We start from the raw sequence: 24,800 nt of genomic DNA, 5'->3' as shown, positions 1-24,800 counted from the left end.
CTGCCTTCAAGGCACTGGGATTTATTGAAGAACTAGATACATATTAAAACATCTTTATATACATCTTCCCCATTATAAGATTACAAATATACAAACATAAATTCCATCAAGTGAGCATCTTGCATATTAGTCACAGCTGTAGAAAACCTATATCCTAATTCCATCAATTAAATTGGTATTCCTCATCTGCCAATAAAAAACTGGCATAATTCATTCAGCTTCCCAAGCCCAGCTCCTGATAGTGAAACCACAGTATTCACATGGAATGTTTTTCCAAGGCAGCAGTGACACTTGGGTCTGAGGGAAAAAAAAGAAATCTGTCTAAAATTCTGAGAGCCTCATGGTAGTTCAGAGAAAAGTGGGAGTGGTGGCAATCCTCTTAATATTTTGATGACACTTTACAATGATCTCTCAAAATAAGTAATGGAATATTAAATTGTCCTCTGACTGGTCAGAGCAATGTACTCAAGCCAGTTGAATGCAATAAATAATGGTTATATTTCTTCTAGTCAGAATGAGAAGGGAGGTCCTTGAGCAACAGTGTTTTAAATAGAAAATTTAGTCTTAGGAGAGAGCTCTCTGCCCCATGCCCCATGAAATATCTAATGTAGACAGACACTGGGTGTAACCTTTTATGTTCATACTCATACAAAAAAGTAACTGGTACTTGGGTACCAGTTTGAGTTCTTATTATAAAGGAAGCAAAGGTTAATTGGAAATTTGAGGCTGCCTTGGGAAGAGGCATAAAGGCAAATGGAAGGGGCAAGACTCAGATAACAGTTCATCTGTTGATTCCAGGTCCTCTTAGAAGTCTCTCTTTCACTGAGTGCTGGTCACCACGGTACAGATCTTAGGGATGTGGAGAAGTCATTCTGGTACTGACATTCACTGCTTTCTGTAAGTTTCTGTCATGCCACACTTTGTCTTCCTCCAACCACCCCTTTCACCAAAAGGTATCAACCCAGGAAGCTGCTAGGATACAATGTCAAATATTTAATGGAGGATACCGAAGTATTCCATAAGTCAATGTTGTAAACACTGCAGAATTAAGTTAGTGGCCAACCCAGGAAATAATACTAGGAAAGGGAAGAGATGTCCAGAGCTGTGCATGCAGTGGAAAGAACTGGAATCTCTGTCCTTAGTCTTAATGCACTGATTATGAAGGAAGAGGGGATCATCCATGTGAGCATCAATTTCAACCTTCAATGCCAGATACTTCCCAACGAAGTCTCAACACAGGTGGAGGCATCCTTGATGGTGTTAGCTTTCCAAGTATTTGAAGATGCTTTGCTTCGATCCTGAAGTGCTATCATCTGTTTTGAGGCGCTTAGGTGAAGGGGATGTCATTAAAGATGGACCCCTTCTCCTTACCTAGAGAGCAGAGAAAAGAGACAGAGCCAGCTCATGACTCTCATACAAGTACTTAGCTTCAATTAACTCTTAGCAGCTCATAGTTAAACCATGGATGATTAGAAAAAAAAGAAAATTTCCATATAAGTTTCAAAGCTGATTATTTAGTGGGGGGTAGAAATCCCCTTGTACCTTATTGGGAGTGCAAGATTAACACTGTAGCATAAGCCTTTAAGCCAGAAATACATATATATTTGGAATCAAATCAAATCAAATCCATTCATTCATTCATTCACTCACTCATTCTACTTTGGAGAATCACCAAATCAGCTCTCAAATTCCTTACCCGAGGCTTAGATGATTCCTTTGCTTCCTCAGCCTTGACAGGAGAAAGTGTATGGAAGACAAAGTTTCTTGAATTTCGGGGAGCACTGGGGTTGAGGTCAGAGAGGGCAGCCAGTTTCTGAAGCACTGCTTTGGGCTGGTTTAGCAGTGAGCCTGTCTTCAGCTGAGGAAAGAAGAGTCATCTGGTATCAAATTCCAAGTGCCAAGGAAAGAGTAAGAAGTCAGGCCCGCCATGCCTCTGCCAGGTACTAAGGGCACGCAGCCCTACCCTGCTCAAGTAGAAAACCAATAGCAGGCTCCTTTGACATCCGCTTCCACTTCCTGCAGCCCTTCCCTCCCCTAATGACAGAGCACTCCCTTAACTTGACCTGGGCCTTTATAACATTGCAGATCATGACATCAGGCTAACAAGGTCCCCAGCCAACCTGGTTGTCACTTCCCGGCCTGATGGCTTCAAAAGGATTCCTGAATAAAGACTCTGATTCTTGAATAACCACAGTGCGATTGACTGAAAAGAAAAGACAGAGAGGCTTGTTCTGGGCAAAGCTGAGTAGAATTACTTTTAAAACTAAATAAGCTAAGAAGCCTTTAACTAAACCAATAAACTAAAGCCAAAGGAACTCTGATTATGTTACAGTGGTGACTTGAACTACAGGAAATGGCTGTAAGAAGACAGACAACTCAGCTGAACTTACTGACTGACTAACAGTAGTAATGAGAAAAAACAAGAGCAGCAAGAGTGTTGAGAAATGTTTAAGAGCTTCAGCTCTAGGGTTAGATATACCTTGGTTCAAATTCCAACTAAATAAAGAAGCCAGAATTCATTCCTCTGAGCTGTCTTAGAATATAATGCAAAACCAGCTGCATATACTCACAGTTACAATATCCACTGCCCAAGAGTCTAAGATCCAAGCACACTGTCTCTCTCCTACCTGTGAGGGGCCCCTTTAAGACAATATTAGACACAGGTCCATGACTAAGTTGCAACAGCCCCTGAAGACTGGAGTCACCGCCAGGGTTCCAGCACTAACAATCTAGGAGGCTAGATTCTGAGGAGGACCAAGAGCTCACCATTCTTCTGCAGAGCTTTGGCTGTAACTTTCTTGGCCAGCATCATAAACTGACTGTCTTCCCCAATTTCTTCTTCTTCCTCAATTGCAATTTTCCCCTGCTGTGCCTGGAAATAAAAATCAGATAGCATTAGCAGAAGCCTACAGTTTCCCCAAATAATTAGCATAACCTGGAAGCCAAAGTACTTGGGATATCATTTGTCTTCCTTTTTGCAACCTTTTGTTGCTTTAGATTAAAAAAATGAATTTTGGACAGAAACATGAATAGAACTGCCCATGGTAACCTTCCCAAAGCACAGAAGAAAATTCAAGGATTAAAAGGGAGAGCAATGCGTTGCCCAAGATTTTGAAGCTAACATAACAAGTTAGGTGACTGAGGTGACCCTCATAACTAGAGTCGGAATAGAGGAATGTCTTGCAGGCTGCCTACCTGGTCCCGAAGCCACTGCTCTCGCTCAATTCGCTCCTTTCTCCATCTGGCTTCTGTCTCATCAAGCTGTTCTTCAGTCTGATCATCATCAGAGTCTCTGTGGAACAAGTCCATCTGGGAAGCATCATCTAAGGCAAAGAATTAAGGCTATCAGCATTCTGCAATCCCCGTAGGAGAGGGTGCCTGGACAGACACAAATGAATCCTTTTGATTTACCATATACTGACACAAACTTTCCCCATCCACTAAACAGAAATTAATGGTCACAGCCAGGTCCTCCAAAACAGCCTACTAGAGTTTTGATTTCCACTTGCTGCCTTAAATTGGACAAAAATGTACCTTTTACCATTTGCTTCTAAAGGCAACAATCAAGATACCTATGTTTTTCCATCGGAATTTCCTCATTCGTCCAGGTCCATCGCTGTGCAGGTCCCCATCGGCAAGGTACCTTTCTTGGTACAAACGTAGCTGTCGCTTATCATCATCCAACATCGTTTTCCTATAACAGGAGAAATGTGGTGTTCAAAACCAGGACAACTCTGGCTGGTTACAGGGCCTGCCTTAAGATACACCCCATTACTCAGAAGGGCCTGCTGGGATACTGACATGTGTATTTTCTTGACTTGACTCTGCAGTTCCTCATCAGAAGGAAGCACTTCATCAATTACATCCTCTTCATATTCATTAAGCTCTTCCCCGTCATACTCATCTTCACTTCCTACGTCACTCCCTGACACCTCTGCCTCATCCTCCAGATATTTCTTCAGTCTCCTGGAAAACAATTTTGAAGATTAGAAAATGCAACAATGAATATACACACAATATAGAAGCAGTGAGAAAAACAGAACATAGAGCCATCTCTAATAACAACAAAAAGCTTAAGTTAACAATAACAATACATTTTTATAATATTTAGAAGTCTATTATCTAATACATACCGTGTGCCAGTAGCTGTGCTTTTGGGCATTACTGCATTCTCTCGGGAAGGGATATTATTATTCCCTTAGATTTACAGTTGAAGGAAATGAGACTCAGAGAGTAAACACCTTACCAATCATCACACTGCTAGGAGGCAGCAGAGCCTAGATTTAACCTCGGTTGGTGACTCTAAGCCAGGACTCTCAATCTCCTCTATATATTCGGGGCATACCTGCCAGTAGGTTCAAACTATTTTGTTTTGTATTTACACTTACCGGCTTAAGAAGACAGACTAGAGATAGTACAGAAAGGCAATAAGTAGACTGGGGTCTTCTTACAGCCCACCAAATCTTGACCCCCCCAAGTTGGAGGTATGACTGAGGCTTAGTAACTGGTAATCAAAACCACTGCTAGTTAGTTTCTCTGACTTCAGCTCACACTGAGAACAAATCTGCTGTCACCCTGTTCAAAGTCATGCTATCTATGGTCATGAGTGGCAGAAGCTTGATAGCTTTCTGAAAGCTGATTTTTACCAAAGACTTCACATTATTATTTTTAAAGTTGAGTTCCTCTAAATCCTAGGGTTCCTGAAGAATTCCTTTAGGGGTCACTAGCCACTAAGCTTCTCAATCTTCCCATCTACTCTCTGTGAGCAGTTCGACTTTTGGCTGTCGTTCTTTCTAAGATTTCATTTAAACAAAGGACTCTGTAGTTAAAGTTTAAGAATCATTGCCTTAAATGAACTACTGTATATAAAATAGATAAACAAGTTTATACTGTATAGCCCAGGGAACTATATTCAATATCTTGAAGTAATCTATAATGAAAAAGGATGTGAAAAGGAATACATGTAGGTGTATGTATGACTGAAACATTACACTATACACCAGAAATTGGCACAACATTGTAAACTAACTATACTTAAAAAAAAAAAAAAAGAATAGAGAGAGGGAGAAGAAAGAATCATTGCTTTAGAAAAATCTATAAATGACCCAAAGCTATATGAGATAGTTAATTTGACAGGTGACAAATTAGAACCCAAAACTGATCGTAATAGAATGGAATGATGGGCTAAAAACAACAAAACAAATCTAATAGGGATCAATATGATGTCCTATATTTGAATTCCAAAAGTCATTCACACACAATAAAATACTGAATACCTATTAAAGTGGTTTTTATAAAACTTTTAATGTCATGGAAAAATGCTTACGGATATGCTAAAGTGGAGGACAAAGCAAGATGCAAGATTGTATATCCAAGAAAACTGTACAGATGTCAACTACATAAAAATGCATGCCTCAAAAGAGTTATAAGGCAATAACCACCACCAATAGTTCACAAATATTCTGGATGGTGGGCACAGATGACTTTTTATCTGTATCTTTCTGTATTCTTTTAAATATTCCAAAACAAATGATTTACTTTCACGATCAAAAAACAAAACATTAAAAAAAAAAAGGGGAAGTCATCTGCCCAAGACTAGGATGAGGAAAACCTGGAATGACAGTAATTCATAGGAAAAAAAACATGGGGAATTTTAGTTGTCTACCAGATCCTCAGGGTCTACAGTGACTCAGGTCTTATGATCTTTAGTTACTTCGCCAGTGGTATGCATGCAGTACAAGGGACGTGGATGTACCACTCTACAGAACAGCAATCAGACCACACCTGAGGATAAGACAGCATCCATACGTGAGGAGTCTGGAAGCAATGTCATGTGAGAAACAGCTGAAGAACTAGGGATATATATAATAGAAATCATTTGAGGACATGACCATCTTTGAACACTCAAGAGATACCAAGTAAAAGGATTTTATTTGATCTGTGTTAACCACAAAAAGCAAAAATAGAACCAGCAATGTAGGTAAAATGGTGGCAAGCTACAACTCAACCGTTAGGAGGACTTTCTTGCAACTGAAGGAATGAACGTAACACCTACATTTGCCTTTTCAGCTTCTCAGACTGCTGCAGGAGCTCTTCCTCATCATCATTGTCATGGTCTTCCAGGGCCAGCTCTTCACTGTCAGAGCCACTGTGTTCATCCTACAAAATCATACAGTATCACATGCAAAGTTAAACAGAATAAAAACGTGTCCTCACTTAGGACAGGATTTATAAACTTCTGCCCAAACGTTTCATTCTAGGAAACTGCTTCTGATAACATGCCAAACAGAATTCTCAAGAACTCAGATTATTACAAAAACAACAACAACAAAAACCACACAGCAGCGATACATAGAGTGCAGTTATGATTATTTTTTTCCTTCAACCTCACCTCATCACTATCAAATTCATTATCATTTGGGACAAGCTGAAAGTCTCCAAATTCCTCTTCTTCACCTTCTTCTTCCCTAAAATGCAAATCAGCAAATCAGCAAATCAATAAATAAGCTGCTGAAAGCAACTACGGTCAGCCAACTCAGGACTGAAATAGCAGCGACCCTCTCTTCAAGAAACAGAAAATAAGGTATCTTGCCTTAAAAAAATTTTTTTTAATTGTGATAAAATACACACAACATAAAGTTTACCATCTTAACCATTTTAAGTGTACAGTTCATTAATGTTAAGTACATTCACACTGTTAGGCAACCAATCTCCAGAACACTTCTCATCTTGCAAAACTAAAACTCTATAACCTTTGAATAGCAAATCCCCATTCCTTCCTCCCCACAGTTCCTGGCCATCATCCTTCTACTTTCTGTCTCTATGAATTTGACTACTCTAAGTATCTCACATAAGTGGTGTCATACAGTATTTGTATTTACGAATGTATGTATGTATCCACTTGGAATGCTTTCACCTTTTGTCTGTTGTGAATAATGCTGCCATGAACACGGGTGCACAAATATCTGTGAGATCTTGTTCACTTCTTGTGTATATACCCCGAAGTGGAATAACTGCTGGATCATATTCTATTTTTAATTTTTTGAGTAGCTGCAATTCTGTTTTCCATAGCAGCTTCACTATATTTTACATTCCCAGCAACAGCAGAAAATGATTCCAATGTTTCTATATCCTCACCAACACTTGTTATATTCTGGGGTTTTCTATAGTAGCCATCCTAACTGGTCTGTGCAGTATCTTATTATGGTTTTGATTTGCATTTCCCTGATTATTAGTGATGCTGAGCACTTTCATGTGCTTATTCTTGCCCATTTTTACCCTGTTCCCCACCAACTAAATGAAAGAATTATAATTCCCTTACTATGCAAATAGAGACTCAAACCCACTGTAAGACTCTCAGACAGGATATGAAGCTATGAAGTTGACCAGCTCTTGCTAAGCCCAGGGAACCTGCCCCAGGATTTTATCAGAAGACTGGACTTCCCAAGTTCCCTCCCATCACTGAGACTCACCTGTCTGTTGGGAAAGAGCCTGAACAAAGAGCAAGTGCTTCTTCCATTGGATCACCCATGCTGCTCTCCTTCTCCTGCTTATTTAACTCTGATGGAGCCAGAGTGGAGACGTCTACATCACAACAAAGAAAAGGATCTGTCACCAAGAAATGACAGCTTTATCCTCTTTCCCCAGCCATCAGAAGACATGCCAGCTCAACACAGTTCTAAGGTAAGCTTGCCCAAAAGAGCTCACCATCCATTCAGTCAACAAATCCTTATTTAGGGCTTACTATGCACCAGGCAGCAGGGAGACAGTAGTGAACAAAACAAAATCCCAGCTCCTAGACAGCTTACATTTTAGCAGGGATGGCGGGGAGAGAGGAGTGTGCATGTGGAAATAATAAGTTAGCATTTATATGGAATTTACTATACAGCAGACGCCGTTCTAAGGTTTCCACATACATTAAGCATAAATGACAAGACATACGGCCAAAGCTAAAGCAGTTTTAAGTTGACACTTTACCACTCAAGGAACATAGGATCTCTAAATGTCAGGAGCTAGGTAGTGAATTCAACGTACATACAAGAATCCACCCCAGCTCTGTTTTCTGTGAACCTTTCACCTGAGAGTATGGGGCTTCTTTTCAAGGACACTGACTTGAGATATTTGGCTGTGGTGAGCCCGACGCTCTCTGTTGGATAATTACCCTGAGAAGTGAATTTTCCTGAACAAAGATCCAGAAGTTCCTCCATGTTTTCTTTCTTGTCATTCTTCCCAGGCAGAGGTTTTTCAGCCTGAGATGTGAACTTTCCAGTACACAAATCCAACAGCTCATCCATGTTAGCGTCCATGGCGTTCTCATCCATACTGGCCAATGGCAATCGCGGCTTCAAAGCTTGGTACTGATTCCTGTGGTTTCTAACATTTAAGAACCTACAAGCCCAATGAAGATTGTAAAAAATTCTCTAGAAGAAAACAAAGTAGTGGGCGAAAAAGTCTGAACTCATTTCCAATACCAAAGTTAGAAGCTGAATCCCAAACTAGAAGACAAAAGAGTCAGACTTTAGCCTTGTGATAATCTAAAGAGGGAAGGGGAAGCTTATGAAAGAATAAAGGCTATTCAAAAGGTAAAGGCTAAAGGAAAAATTCTGGCTTGAGATGGTGCCGGAGTAGGGCTTGGTGTTATGTCCTTGTAATGTGCCACGGATCTGTCAATTCTCAATCCCACCCAACAATCCTAACGTACTAGGATGGATATGGGGAAATTCGATGGCCTTATGAGAGCTGTGCATTTCAAACTAGGCAGAAACTGAAGGATCAGAATGCCAGCAAGGCTATTTACATTTTATTTTCTAGAGAGACTTTGTTCAAACTTGTAGAATGTAATACTAACAGTCTGTACACCTCTCTTTCTCAGAAGAGAAAGCACAGATGGAGTGACAGAAGCTCACTTTATTTTTAAACAAAATTAAGCAGTACTCAGCACCATTCCACCCACAGAAACATAAAACTACCTACCCATCTGCATCCAACAGTTGGCTCTGAGTGTCATCTTCTAAACAGAACTGGAAGTCTCCTGCTCCTAGGAAAAGTGTCTTAGGCTCTGGGGAGGCGTTATACAGATCTTGGGAATCCTCTATGGGAAGTGAAGGCTCAGACAGCTTTCCTGAACTCTGGCACCAAAACAAAACCAAACAAAAACAAAACATTTCACAAATGTCATTCACTGTCATGACAACAACAGAAGCTGCTATCTGTAAAATTTAATCTACTCTCAGGCAACTGCAGTTGAGGAGGACAATGCATAGCCAAGAGAAGCATAAAGAAAAATACCGTTAAGAAAGTACGAACCTTGGATGAGGCTTGTTTTCAATACACAAAGAGGGTGGATTTTTTAAACCGAACATACATAATGTGGTGGGAGTTGTTGGCTTGGACACACTTTATTTAGCAGTGTGGGAAGCAAAAGGAGGGGGAGATTAGAAAACCATTACCATCTTACCTTAGAAGCTGAGCTGACCAAACTGGCTCGAAATAGCCCCGGGGAAGGAGATCTGAATCCTCCTGCTGTAGGGAAATGACTGGTCCCACGGCCTGTCTGTCTGTTGCAAGGCTGATAGGATGGAATTGTGGAGCCTAACAGCTCAAAGCTGCTATTGTGGCTGCTCTCCTTTGTCAGTAACGAGCATGAATCATCTTCATCTAAAGAGAGAGAAATACCTTAAGCGCAAGATTCCAGAAATAAGTTAGGTTTGTTTAGGAAAAGAGTTGAGAATGAAACTGTCAAGTAAGATCCATAGGCACGTTTCTCAAGTTACATGTTCCAAAACATCAAGTTAAAGGTAAATTACAGTACTAAGATGGCATTATACAATTAGGGTTTATCCCTCTGAGCTAAGTGACACCTGAAATTTCCTGTCCTTCTTTCACCTTGCCTAATGCCTACGATAACTCTCCATTATCCAGTCACTTGTACATCTTTCTTTGATCTACATATGATAGAAATGTTTCATGTCTCACTCAATCAACACACTCACTAAGGACCTATTATATGCCCATAGTCAACTGTAAAGAAACTGCATGTAAGTTTTCAAAAACTGGACCAAGAAAAATATTCTACTTCATAAATTCCTGTCATTGCTGCATGTAAGACTGGGAAAAGTCTACTAGGGTTCAAAAAATGGAACCTTATGGAATTGTGGTCCTTAAGTATCAAAGCTGGAGGATCAAAGAGAAGTCAAGTTCTACATAAGAGTCACTACTTACCTAGTTTGCTAGGCCTTTTGCCTGAATTTTCATCTGTTTCTGATTTTTCTTCACTAGGAGAGTAACTGCCAAATAAGAAGGTAAATTATTTGAGTATCTGTTTCTGCTTCTTATTAGAGGGGCAAATACCAGGGAATCTTATCTTTCCTTAGCGAGAATTACTTACTCCATCTTGGAAGAGTTGTCCTTAAACAGAAGGAAGGTAGAATCTGATGACAGAGGCTTGGGAACGGAGAGCAGGCCAACTGACTTGCCAATTTCACTACTGCCATCATTGTTTTCCTTATCTATTTCTCTCTCATCTTTGGTTTCTATTTCTTCACTACCGAGAAGGAATTCTGCAATCTTCATCAACCACGCCGCCCAAAAACAAAATAATACAAGTCAGAACAAACACACTGTTAGTCTGAAATACGGCTGCTTGCTTACAAGTCACATCATAAATCTAAAGAGGTAAACCTGAAGGAAGCTCCGTCTAACCATTAACATAATTTCCCCTGACACTTCTAGAGCTCTTTTATACTTATGTTGTTTTACCTTTTACCCTCCCAAAACTGCTACAAGATTATGAAAGAAGAACCGGATCATCATTTTACTGAATCAATGAGAGGTTACATGATTAGCCTGAGATTATAGGACAACTACTGACCTCAGACCAACCACAGACTGTATCCTGTCCAGTTCAGTTCATGGCTTTCCTCTTCCTTCACCCAGGGTTAGATATTAACCAGGTGTTTCAAACGACACCAGCATTCAAACAAGGAAGACTTTCTTTTTTCTAATACCCAAAATCCTGCAATCATCTGTCTTCTTGAGGTGGAAAACAATACTATGGAACAAGGGCAAGAAGCCCTTTTACAAAAATACCCTCCTCAGCGAAGAATGAAGAATAAAATTAACTCATGAAGATCTCAGCCTATCTGAGAATTTATTTTAGACCTCAACCTGGCCAAGGTTAAAAGTGCTTTTTATTCTGAATAGAGAAACCTAAGTAAACAACAAAGAAAAAATCTACTAATACAAAGCTATTTCAGGATTAGCATTATATTATAATACGATATAATATAATCTAAATATATATAACATGTAACACCAGGTGTTCCACGGTGCTGACAAAACTGAATGCACTAAGATTAAGGTACATATGAGCTACCTTTATCTCCACCCCTGAAATCTCTTATATAACTAACATGCTCACTATACTCTTATTCAAATCTGATTTTCTCTTTCCCTTATTCATCACCACCTACTTAACAAAATCACATAATTGCCAGAAACCTCCCGATTGCCTTCTTCCTCTTCTTTCTCCTCTTCTTCCTCTAACGCATCCTCTCCCTCTTCTTCCTCTTCTTTCTCCTCTTCTTCCTCTTCTTTCTCCTCTTCTTCCTCTAACGCATCCTCTCCTTCCTCTTCTCCATCTTCCTCAGACTCATCCGTCATTTCTTCCTCCTCCTCCTCTTCTTCAAATCCTTCTTCATTATCTAACTTGTATAACGCTTGGCGCTTCTGGCGTTCCTCAAACCTTCGGAGTTTCATTGCTTCTTGCAGTTTAGCTTTTAGCACCTGAAGCTTTTCCCCTGAAGAGAAATATGAAGAAATACTTTAAACAAAATGACTACACACTACAACAGTGCAAGTGTGCATTTCAGGCAACTCCAGAGTGTTTAGACACATCCCAAAGGAAAACCAGGGACCTTAGTATTCTAGGTTTCTGTTATCTTAACAAACGGGGATGACTATGAATTGAGTGTGAAATAGAACTTCCATGATTATGTTCTACATTCAGGGATAATATATTACATGGAGATTATAAAATTATTATTAAAAAGGGCAAAAAAGTGGTGAAGGGAGTGGGACTTCAAAAGTCTCTGGCTCAGAAGCCATGGAGGAAAATACTGATACGTTTACCTACATTAAAGGAAAAGAGAAGCAACTGAAGAGTAAAACGGACAAAGAATATGAACTGGTAGTTCACAGAAAAATGAACATATATTGTTAATAAACAAATTAAAAATAATGCTTAACCTCATTTCTCATTAAAGAGATACAAATCAAAATAATGAAATACTATTTTTTGTATCTCTGGCAAAAACGAGGTGGTTTGATAACCATGATTATTAACAAAAAGAAACAAACTATTACACACTGTGATTCAAGTGTAAATTGGTGCAACTATTTTGAAGGACAGTGGGATGACACATATATCAAAATCTGACTCACAGATTCCACTGTGAGGAATTTTGCATCCAGATATACTAACGTATGTATGATACTAGGATACAATATTATATGAAATACCAAAAACTGGAACAAACATGATATCCACTAATAGGAGTACAATTAAACAAATCAGTGTTATATTTGCATAATGGAATATTATACAGCTATTAAAAACCCTCAAATGCAATACATGTATCTGCGCTCTTGAATTAGGTAGTCTGGATTAGGCTGCTAGTTCTACCACTTACCTTTAAATGCTTTGTATATCAGTTTCCTCATATGTAAAATAAGGTCACTAATGTTATTTACTGTCAAGCACCTAGAGCAGCAGTATTCCATGTCTTTCTTTCACACACACACACAATGGTATATGCATATGAATTTTCTTAGGACACACAAAAAATTAACAGCTGCCTTTGGGGAGACTAATTTTTCATTTTACACTTTTTTCTCAGTGTTTTAATTATTTTCTGTGTGATATATTACACATTTTTTTCAAAGTGGGAGTGGGAACAACAGACTTGTCCCTAATATAGATTACAAAACAGAATGCATAGTATGATTGCATTATTATCATTATTTGTTTGTTTTTTAAAAAGACATGTAACTACATGCAAAAAGGGCTTAAAGGGATATAACATGGTTATAAAAGATGTCTCTGATAGAGACTTGTTGAAGATTTTTGTTTATCCTATGTATTTTCTACAATGGATTTTTTAAAAATCAGAAGACAAAGGCTGTTTTCAGAAATAAAGTCATCTTACCCACCCCACACATCTGGGCAATGCTACACATGAATCATGCTAGAGATACTGCTGTCCAGTCTCCAAGGAAAAAGGCTCTACAACTTTGCATTATGGGCTCTTCAGCAGCCATGAAGATCTGTCAGAGTGCAAAGAAAGAAGCATCCCCCAACCTGAAAAAAGGAAAAAAAAAAAAAAGAACTCTAATACCTGGTTTTGTGTGGCTTGCTTCATCCAGCTTCTCAGCTGCCAAAGTCAGAGGAACCACATCTGCCTTTAGCTCTTCCTTTCCATCAGTGCCCACATCTTTCACTATGATGTTCACGTTCACCTTCTGACCAGCCCTGGGTTTGGCTGCTGGATTAGCATGCTTCCAGAAACGCTGCTTCAAGGCTTCCAGTTCTAAACCAAAAGCCAACAAGTATGTCAATTTGTCTTTAAGATTCCAGTTAAGAATTACAAGCTAAGTTTTTTAAGTTCAATAAAGTTGTAGGGGAAAAAATATACAGAGACACCAAAAACTCCTTTGCTACTAACACCCATGTCCCATTCATATAACTTAACCCAAACTAATAGATTGCTGCAACTTATCTTCCTCAATACACTTCAAATCTCCTTTTAGGATAGACAGTTACAACTGAAGTTTCTAAATATGTGCAATTTTTTTAAAAAAATGTATTAAACTGGTAGAAAAAATACCATACTTAGCTATTCAAAGGCTTAATTTTTCATGGGTTTCAGTCTCCCTTTACAAAATTCCTATTTTAAGCATATCATTCTTAGCATATCATTAGCAATCTCGCTAAACACAAGCAAGGTCAATTTTAAAAATGGAAAAAGAAAATAATAATCAAAACAGTCAGTGATGTAACTTGGCATCAGGACTGCAAAAGTTTTTAGGTGAAATTTTTGCTGATATAATCAGTACAATTAGAAAGGAAATCCTACTTACAGGTGGTCCCTGTACCACACACTCAACTTGTAAACAAATGGGTGTATACACACACACACACACACACACACACACTGGGAGTAGTGAGCTCAGTGGTCTAATGCCAATAGAGCCTTTCCCTGCTTCCCCATGCCATTCCTCAGAACTCTCCTTTCTCACTTAGCCAGTTGTCACCTGGCACCATCCCCTACTCAGTGTTTAACAAGTCAGTCATCTGTTATAAGAGAACTGACAGTTATAAAGAAAAAGGAAAGGAAAAGAAGAAAAGCTCCTTTGGGGTTGAAGGATGCTGGCTGTTTTCACATGCTGTGCCTTCTCTTGCATGATAAAATGTCCAGGATACTCCAAGTTAGGTTCTTTTTCTAATGCAATCACCTCATACTTTGGTAGTTTTGTGGTTAGCATCTAGATGTGGTTCTTCATTCCCTAGAGGGTCTTAGCAGAAAAAGAGAAGAACTGGAAGGACACCTTTTTATTCTAAGTACCTAACATTATTTATTAGCAAAAATCCAACTCCAAAGGATGGTATATTTACATTGCAAACCAAAGAGTAGAGAGAGAAGCTGTTAAGTCTGCATCCTATTTTATAGCAGTTCAGTGAGGTTGGAAGCAAGAGGCAGTGGCAGTAGAAAGGTAACAGAAACAGGCAGTGCCAAGAGAATAAAAGAAATGGATGCAGAGGAAGATTACTCAGGACCTAAAATAGGAGTAGGTCAGGAGTTGCCTTCACTCTTCTGGAGAAAGGCCCTCAAAACTCTTTGTCCCCCAGCCCACTAGAGCACCTACTTTCCTTGCCCTTTACTACGTGACTCAACCACCGCCCCCCTCACCACAGAATCCCTGTTCAAGCTCCTCTCCTTCCATCAGTCTTTTCCCAGCATCCTTCATCTCCTCTCTAAGTGAAAAGTCTCTGCTCCAGCTCAAGTCTCCACCTGAAGGCCCTGCATGACCTGGCTTCTGGCCGCCAACCCCCTCGCAATCTTCACTTCAGCTAGCCAGAGCACCCTGTGCTTCCTCTTGTTTCTGTGTCTTTTGCAGGTCTGTCCCCTGCACCAAGAAAGCCCCCTCCTCACCTTTCTGTCTTGGTATCTTGTACTCAGCTTTCAGGACTCAGCTCAGGTATTAGCTCCCTTCAGAAGCTTCCCTGACTCCCTGCAAGGTACTCTCTCCAGGCTCAAAATATGCACAGTGCTTAGCATCCAACAGTATGTTAGTCTGTTTGCCTACCTGTTACTCTCACTAGACTAATTTCCTTGAGAGCAGAGACCACATCTTACTTGTATACACAGCACCAACACCATGTTAAATAAAAGTTTATTGCATGAATGAATCAATGTTGATTCTAACTTCATATATATTATGGAACAGGCAGGTCTGGAAACCCAACTTTCATGCCAAATATTATTTCTGAAGGAAAACATATTCTGAGTTAAAAACAAGTGCCTACTATGTGCCAGGCGCTGTGCTAGTTACCTGTGGAAGCCAGGTGCAGTGTTGGAAAAGTTACCCAATCTCTCCAAGCCTCAGTCTCTTCATTTGTAAAATAATATCTGGGGCTATGAGAATTAGGAAAGATAACTAATAAAAAATCTATCAGCGTCTAATGTAGTAGGTATGCAAAAAAAAGGTTTCTTCCCTTTCCTGTTCCCCAGTCCAAGACTTCAGATAACTTCCAGTCTCATACAACAAAATTTTGGTGTCTAGTATAGTAAGTACTCAAAAAAAGTTTCTTCCCCATCTCTTAGTCTGAGGCTGTTTACATAACTTGTAGTTCCACACAACAAAACTTTCCCTCCCTGTTCTGGGCAACAGCTTATTCCCATGCTTCTTTGCTAATGGAGCTGCGCTAATTCTGTTATAGAACCCTTCCACCCACCACCTGCTCTGGTCAAACTGGCTCACACATCCTCCCAACATGCACCACACAGAGCTCTTCCTGTCTCTTCCAAAAATGTCCTTCTCTCCGTTTCTACAAAGTCCACCCATTCAATCAACAAAGACTCCCTGAGCATATTTTATGCACCAGATACTGTGGCTGACCTAGCACCTGCCAATCACATGCTATTTAATGGAGGGTCCTGATGTAAATAATTTCACTAATAATAGAAATAGCAGCCACCATTTGAGTGTTTCTCTAAGCGATCCATTTGTATACAGTATTTCAACAAATCTTCACTATAGCCCTGTGAACAAGATAGTGTTATTATTTCATTTTTTAAAAGAGATGGCTTAGAGAAACCAAATAGCATACTCAAATTTAAATAGTGAATAGCATAGTCCAGATTCAAATCCTTGTCTTGCTACAGAGCCTACGCTCTTAATTATCATATGACACTGCCTTGACGTAGAGGGGGGAGCACCCAATTTTACCTACAAGTCAGAAGTTTGCCCAATGTGGGTAATACTTGAGTTCTCTCTTGAAGGATCATTCATCCACTCATTCATTCATTCTTTCATTCATTCAATAAACATGGTTGCCTACAATGTATCATCCATTATGGAAGCATGGGGAATAGAGTGGGTAGCAAGCCAGAAGATCCCTACTCGAAGCACAGAGGAGAAGGTAGTGAACAAGTAAATCCATCCACTTTTCTTGCGGGGGTGGAGGGAGGCAATGCACCCACTTACTCTTCAAGCCTTCCTTTAACCACCTATTATAAGAAATTTATCCCTCCTCTGAACTTCCGTACTTTATTCTAAATGTTTCTTTCAGAAAAGAATACTCTTCCCTTTCCTCTGTTATTTAAATTTTTTCAATTATCAGTGACACATGTTCAAGATAGAAGATGTCACCACTTTCTCTTTTGCATTACTGTTATTTACATACTTATCTCCCCTGCTAAAGTATAAGTAGCTTAAGTTTAGAATAAATGTCAGATTCTTCAGGAATGCCTTACAGCATCTTGCACATAGTGCACTATTTAATATTTGTTGAATGAGTGAAAAAAAAAAAAGAAACTCAGTTTTGCAGACAATTTGCTGAACCAAAATGTTTCTAACTATGAAAAACTGAATAGTGTTTTTGCCAGTGTCATACCATAACATGACAGTAATGTACCCTCTTCTGTACATTAACTATCAACAGGTTTCCATTTTAAACAAGGTTTAGAACATTCTGATACCCTGTTAAACGCATCTCAGTGAGAGTCTATCTGCATCTGTTTTATCTGTAGGATAAGCCTATGTGTGATTATTTGTTTCTCCCGTGTTCTCTGTCCTCCACAGTGGCAAATAATAGGAAGCTGCCACAATAAATCACTCTAGAGAAGTTCCCCACGATACAAAGGATTACCTCTGTTGGTTTCAGGTTCTTCAAGTATCACAAAGGAATCTTTGTCAGCACCCAGCCGAGGCTTAACGAAAACATCTACTCCCAGTTGTTTAAGTCTGTCCACAGTGAACCGCCTCACTTTTTCAGGTGCCACCACTGCTGCTGATTTAGTTTGCTGGCTGGGCTCTTCCACCTTCTCATCTGCTTCTGTTTTTTTCAGGCCTTCTTCGCCCTCCAGGGCACAAGATTCAGGTGCCACAAACCCTCCAGCCTGATACTCCTCACTGTCCTTGTTCCCAAGGAAGCCGGATTCCTGTTGTGCCACTGAGCTGTCCCCAGATGAAGGTCTATTATTACTCTGCTCCTGTTTCTCAGGAACTTCTAGCTCTTCACTTCCCATCACATCCTTACTGCAAGACTCATCGGATCCAGCAGTGAGCTGGGGTTCATTTGAAACCACAGGGTGTGCATTAATTTCCATTTCACATCCCACACCTACTGTCTGTTCAGAATCTTTGCTATGGTGGTCACTGTTCATCTCAGTTGTGTTTGCAGTGTCTATGATTTCTTTGTGATGGCCTGACTGATACTTAGATGATCTAGAGAAAGGAAAAAAAGCTGGAGTTGAAAACTACCCTAAATGTGAAACATTCTCATCCCTTAGCACATAATTAATCAATTAAATCAGTTTTCATGGAGAGAAGAATCTGAATTCTTTATATCAGGAGTTTGCCTCAAAACTGAGTATCTGTGAAAATTACAATCACAAGAAAAGGTTCTTACTTCAGTAGCGCCATGGCGTTTCCCTGGCAAGTGGGCCGGGGTTTACGTTTGAAGAATTCGTGAATGGTTTTATTCTCAGGCATGTGATATGGAAGATTAAGTGCAGACTCTATAAAATGGAACAAAACAAATATATATATACTGTATATTCTGAAATGTTGCTTCATATTCAGTTAACTAAACAGTACAACTAAAGCCATCACCAGAAACAGAAAACAATCCTGCCTTTAATAAAAAGAGGATCTAAGTACAAAAGAACTCCCTGAAGACCAGCGGCTTTTAAAGCTATTTGTGAAATTAAACTGATCCAGGAAGTTTTTTTCAGAAATGCAGATTCTTGAACTCCATTTCAAGCCTACCAAATCAGAATTTCTGCAGGGCCTAAGAATTTATAAATTTGAAAGGTTTCCAAAGGGATCTTGATACAGTTGGGCCATAGACAACCATTTAACAACTCCCTCCTTACTGCTACTACAGTTCTGGAAATTTTCTCAACTTATACTAATGAACTAGGGGCTTTAGAATAATGGTCATTCACCAAGATCAATTCTCAACTTGATACTATAATCCATTCATTTGAGGATTGTTAAAAAAACAAAAGTCCCCAACATCTAAGTTGAGCTTACAAAGAAATATCATGATTTGCCTCAATATTTACCGTACTGGTTTGTATTACCTCGAATAAGGCGCTGAGTCTCACTATGCAGTTTTTTTAATGCTTCCTTACTTAACTTGGCTGCCTTCCTTTCCTTCAAGAAAACAAAAAGTGAGATTACATTAATGCTATCATCCAGAAAGATATTCATCCTTTAAGAGTCTCCTCTCATCAAGAAAAGAGGATGGAGAGGGAACAGTACACACTAACAAGCTCAATACAACATAAACTCCAGCAGCTTATTTATTTGCAAGTCTCAGAATTAATTCAACCCAATTCATATCTGTGTTCCTACTATGTACAAAGCAATATCCTGGGTAACAGGAAAATACGACAGACACAATAAAATTCCTAAGAAACCCACAACCTCCTGGGAAGAGCTCAACATGACAACTACATAGGGCTCTAACTCACCTTCCTAGTGGCACCTTTGGATAAGTCACTTTCTTCTTCAAATGAATAGACCCCACTCTCCAAAGACAGTTCCTTTTTCTAAAAGAGAAGATTGCAAATGGATTAACACAGAGAAAAATTAAACTGACGCAAGAGGATGTTGCTTACTCGAAGATTGCTTTTACACTCCAACAACCCATCATGCTACATTAATAGTAAATCAGTAATTAACAAATATAAAATGTTACACACACAGCATCCTCTAATGCCTAGGAAACAAATCAGATGTCTCCAGTAGAGCTTGGGCCTTCGTTTCTCATACCTCTGTATTACATCTTTCCCTAAGGAAGGACAATGACTCTCGGGGAGCTAAAGATATCTTAGGAAGAACAACTATGCTTCCAAACACTCAGGACAATGATGCTTTGACTGATGTTTCTCTTTGATACCCTTTCTGAGACCCGATAGGTTCATTTCTTAGAGGCCACAGGATTATAAAATCTACATCTCTGACCCATTATTTGCCTGCTTCTTACATAACATAAAGTATCTTACTTCTTTTCCCCAACATTCCCATTAGGGCAGTGAAAACACTAGTTTCTAAACAAGTTAGCATGTCTACCACTTGTACTGCACAATTCCAGAATTAACAGCTGAAAAACTTAAATCAGTTGACACTGTTTTTCTTCAGTTAAAAAAAAAAATTAAGGTTCCAACAGTAAATTAGAAAACAAAGCGCAGGTTAGAAGCAGTGAGTTAGCTCTTACTGCAGGCGTCTTTTACTTGCCTTGTGCTTTTTGACTTTGTTTTTCACAGCTACCCTTATTGATTCCAAGGACTCCTCATCTTCCAGTGGAGAGTCACTCTCCTCTTCCAATCCAGTTTCAAAAAGGTCTTTATCCACAAGTAGACAGCCACTGTCATTAAAGGGCTGTTTCACATCATCTTGCTGGATAACACATAAAGAAAAAGCAAGATCCAATCATTTTAAAATCCAATGTTTTACATCATATGGCAATTTGGTTCAGGCCAGAAAAAGCCCAGCCTTCATCAATAAACAAGTATACAGCATCCTAGAACGTTCTCACTGGTTCCTATCCCACAGTCATCCTTTGAAGTCCACGCTGTGATTTTATGCAATTGTCCAAAACTAACGTAATAAATAGTCCAGTTTTTTTTTTTGAAAAGTCAATTAAATGCTTATTAAACAACTAGTTAATGAAATTTGAGGATGGTTTTTCCAGTTAGTAAACAAGACTTCTGACTGATGAATGCATAAAAAATCCTCCTATGAAAGTTAATTTTCATCAAATCAGAAGCAGCAAACAATAATTCCATGTGCTCACAAAGAAAATCAGAAACTCATTTATTTGGAAGTGTCCTCATGAATCCAAAATGGAGAAAGAGACCAACAGGTTTGAAATCACATACCCCATTATTTACAGTGCAAAGCAATCAACTCAAAGGTATACTCAGAGTGCAGATTCACCTCAAGAACTAAAAGCAACCTTTTCTATAATGTTAATCTGCCTTAGAGATAGCAAATTATTATTTTAAATGTACCTCATTTTTTGTTTCCTTCTTTTTCAGCCGCCTAATTTTTTCCATCTTTCTCTCCTCTTTCTCAAGTCTTCGCTTTGATTTTAGTTTTGCTTTTCCTTCAGTTCCTTCATTATCATATAGGGGTTTTTTGGAAATCTTTCTGTCAACTGTAAAGTCCGCAGAGTTTTCAGATGGGAGACCCAGCTCTAAGCAAGGTGTCACTTGGGTTTCAAGATTTTTCTGATACAAAGACTCCTCGATGTCACTTTCACCACTGTCCACCAGAGTTTTATAAAGTCTTTTGACTTTTTCATTTTTTCTGGCATATAAGTTCTCTTTATCTTCTTCCTCAACATTATCGTAGGTAATTTTTTCTGGAGAGTTATTTGTGTCCTCTTTTTCAGAATCACTGTCTTGTAGCACCTTCCTGCTTTTCAATTTCTTACTGACGAATATCTCTTCATCTGAATCTGGAGGAAACAAAGTATTTTTTAGAGGTCTACTGTTAGTCAGCCTTCATCCTAGTCCCACTACTCCTTAAAAACATATCCAATTATCCAAGTGATAGATCACCTTGTGAAATTATGTAACTAACATTAAGAACTGATCGTAGCAAAGCAAATCTAAAAATACATTTTGAAAAGTATTTCCCCTGGAAAATATCTCTTACTGAGAAATGTAATTATACATATTTACAATGTGTAAAGCTGTTCTGATCCTCTTGGCAGGTGTTAAAAATCCTTTTATTATAGGATGAATGCATTTTACCAGGCAATGTGGTAGTTTCTGGATATTTTAAACATTCAATAATATAATAGAAATGGTTATTTTCAAAAGGGTACAAGCACTATTATTTTGCCTTTGTAATAAATAAACAATAATGTTAGGCATTAATAATTTAATAAAAAGAGAATCATGAAATTAATCCAGTCTACTTACAACTCAAGCTTCCACATTCTATTCCTAAAAATAAAAGTACTGTCTATTACCAACCTTGTTCACTTGAGGGCCCAACTGTTTCAGAGCTGCCCTGTCCACTGTCTGAAGGACTATCTGCTGCTTCTTGTGAAAAGAGTTTTGAATCACTGACTTCTAGGTGAACCTAGAAAATAAGAATATACTTTGCATTAACCAGCAGGTGACCAAAAGCTCTAAGTACATAAAGATACACAAATCATCATGGAATCATCAGGCTGAAATAAGGAAAAAAAATCAATATAATGGTTTAACAATAGGATGACGTTGAGAATTACTGGACAAAAAAACAAACAAAAATACATCATTTACCTTTAAAGGATAGTATAATACCAACTCTTTATTTTGAGTTATGGTAAATAAATTTAAAGAATCAAGCATTTATTGTGTTTTTCTGTATGAATTGATTCTCACTGCATCCAAATGACATGTTAAATTACACCAGAGAGGCAATCCAGATAATGGAAACTCTATAGGACAAACCATGTGGTTTCTTTAACAGTAAATTGCAACAAAAAAAAAGGGAGAGGAAATAGAATTAAGATCTATACATACATGCATATCAATGACTGCAATATGTAGGCTTTGTTTGGATCCTGATTCAAACAAACTGAAAGTATATGTATGAGTTAAAGAAATCTGAACACTGGCTAGGTATTTAATATCAAGCAATAATTCTAAATTTTTTAGCTGTGGTAATAACATTGTAGTTATCTTTTTTGGAAAGACCTTACCTTTTGGAGGTGCATAGTGAAGTATCTGTGGTTTAAACATGTGTGAAATTTTCTTCCAAATAATCCAGTAAGGGGTACAGTGGGTGGGGGTTTAAATGAAACAAGATTGGCATGACTTGATAATTGTTGAAGTTAGGTGATATTTTCATTATAACAGCCTTTCTACATTTGTTTATGCTTGAAAATTTCCCCAAAAAACAATTTTTTTAAAAGCCACAAGTGAAAAAGCTAAGGAGGAGTGGGTATGTTAGGTGACTTTACCAGTTAGTGACCAAGCTGACCCCAGATGCCATGTCTACTACCTCCTTGGTGTTCACAGGGCTCTGAATCAACTTATTAATAAAGGGAAAATACTAATATCTGTAATATATCATGGCACAAGTCCTCACTAATTGTTTCTCAAACAGCGATTAAATTGACTTGAATGTTGAGTATCATTATTAAAATAATAACCAAAAATAACAAACTGAGGAATCACTGAGGATCATCATGTTTATGCTGATGATCCTCCGAACAATCCAAAGCAGGAAGGCTATTTGTGGATATGGAAACTGAGTTCGGGTAACCACATGCCTAAATACATGGCGATGCTCTTAATCACTCTATCCTAGGCAATCTGCAGCAGAACCAGCAACAGTCCCGGGCAGGAACACTCAGTAATCAAGGTATTTTAGTGCAGTATTAAAAGAAAAAATCAAATTGGCCAATTATGGCTCATGAAGTCAGCCACTGGCTTTTGTAAATAAAGTCTTCTTGGAACCAGGGTCGGGATGAGGGTGCGGTGAGTGACACAGAATAATGCAAAGGCAGGGCTGGATCTTGCCTTCATTTAAACGCTTGATATTTTGTTCAAATTAAAATCAAGGAATTGTTTGAATTAATTTTTGTTTTTAAAAAGACTGCATTAAAATATTATCTTGATTACTGAGTATTTTGGTGCCCTCTTACATTTTGCTCCCAAAAGAGTGTCTCACCCTAGTTCCGGCCCCAGAAAAGAACACAGATCTGGAAACAGATGTCGCTTCTACGTCCAGTTCCGACAGGGACCAGCCAGCCACCACCCAATTCAAGACCCAATTCCGAACTCCCTAAGGCTCCCGCCGTCCATTTACCGAGAATGCTGCCCGCACCCCAGTGGCCGGATTCTGCCTGGTCCTCCCTCTCTTTTGGGGCGCTGTAAGAGGAAGAGCTCCCGCCGCAGGAAACGCTCCAAAGGGGCGGGCGGAGCAGGCTGAGCAGGGAGTTAGTAGCCGGCAGCGCGCGCCGCAAAGACCAAGAGCAACACGGCCGAGGGACCCCGAAGCGCGGGGACCCCAGCGTCGAGACCTGCAGCGGAGTCGCGAGTGCGCGGGGCTAGCGAGTTTATCTCCACGGGGCCGCGAAGCCGAGACGCCGCGGTGCACGCCGGGAGTTGTAGTGCCCCTAGCCTCCGTGACCTGCTCGGCCCGGCTCGACCCCGCGCCACCTCACCCCTCGGCCCCTTGCCAACGTAGCCGCGAGTGGAGGCAAGTGCATGAACTCACCTCGGAAAACACTTCGCCCGTCATGACTCCGGCTTCCTCAGTGCGCCGCTTGGGGCGAAGCAGGCCCCCGGTTCCCTCACCCGGGTCGCGGCTGCTCCCGCCGTCTCCTGCCAGGCAGCGGCGTTCGAGCTTTCGCGCCCAGCTAGAGTGGAGGCCCCGCCTTCGACGATTTGGGCCAATCCAGAGGAGGCTTTCTGCATGAGGCTACGCCTCCGCACCTTCCTGCCAATCAAGAAGCGCTTTCGGCCAGCCGCGCAAGTATAATCTAGATTGGGTTGGCGGGTCTCCACACTTCTTGTCAACTGAGGCTGGGGGAGGCTATAGTGTTCCGACTGTCAGGCAGCCAGACCCTCTGGCCTTGCAAGACGGTACCATGTGAGTGGTGGTCTTTAACCTTTAACCCCTGCCATAGCGCGACTGCTCCCATCAAGCGCAATTTGAGGAGTAAGAGGGAAGTGAGCTGAGAAACGATTCCTGGGCACCGGAGGGCATCCCCTGTGGGGATTTTCTCCAGGACCTCCATGCCGGCAACGGCTAGATCCCGCTCCTTCTTGGTAGGTGACAATTAACACCACTGGACATCAATACAAGTTTTGTGGTTTTGCAGATACCAACTACTATATATAAAATAGGTAAACAAGTTTATACTGTATAGCATAGGGAACTATATTCAATATCTTGTAGTAACCTATAATGATAAAGAATATGAAAAGCAATATATATGTGTATATGTATGACTGAAACATGCTATACATCAGAAATTGACATAATGTTATAAACTGACTATA

General features: G+C 39.6%; 1 protein-coding gene across 1 annotated transcript; it reads right to left on the bottom strand.

The window, feature by feature from the left end:
* CLSPN (claspin) lies at positions 1-24,143 on the bottom strand. The gene is made up of 25 exons (XM_006212693.4): positions 24,013-24,143; positions 21,774-21,882; positions 20,802-21,250; positions 20,026-20,187; positions 19,260-19,337; positions 18,867-18,939; positions 18,191-18,299; positions 17,429-18,006; positions 13,395-13,586; positions 11,500-11,798; positions 10,388-10,566; positions 10,222-10,286; positions 9,458-9,657; positions 8,974-9,128; positions 8,162-8,388; positions 7,473-7,584; positions 6,392-6,467; positions 6,056-6,159; positions 3,802-3,966; positions 3,573-3,694; positions 3,196-3,323; positions 2,767-2,872; positions 2,121-2,203; positions 1,697-1,858; positions 1-1,371 (listed from the first exon to the last, which is right to left on the bottom strand). Exons 1-25 carry the CDS (start codon positions 24,034-24,036, stop codon positions 1,261-1,263), a joined length of 4,068 nt encoding a protein of 1,355 aa, XP_006212755.1. The 5' UTR covers positions 24,037-24,143; the 3' UTR covers positions 1-1,260.
* Between the last annotated feature and the right edge of the window lie 657 nt (positions 24,144-24,800).

Source organism: Vicugna pacos, chromosome 13 (genome assembly GCF_048564905.1).
Source record: "Vicugna pacos chromosome 13, VicPac4, whole genome shotgun sequence".
In the NCBI taxonomy this organism is placed as follows: Eukaryota; Metazoa; Chordata; class Mammalia; order Artiodactyla; family Camelidae; genus Vicugna; species Vicugna pacos.
Note: the sequence above shows the minus strand (reverse complement) of the source record. Positions and strands in the feature narration are given on the sequence as shown.

What these genes read in the sequence shown, in the direction of transcription:
- CLSPN (XM_006212693.4), bottom strand. Translation starts at nt 24,036, where the DNA reads ATGACGGGCGAAGTGTTTTCCGAG. An exon ending in CGGGCGAAGTGTTTTCCGAG is followed by an intron (nt 21,883 to 24,012) that starts GTGAGTTCATGC and finishes CTTATTTTCTAG; the next exon opens with GTTCACCTAGAAGTCAGTGA. An exon ending in CAAAAGGCCTAGCAAACTAG is followed by an intron (nt 9,658 to 10,221) that starts GTAAGTAGTGAC and finishes CTCTCTCTTTAG; the next exon opens with ATGAAGATGATTCATGCTCG.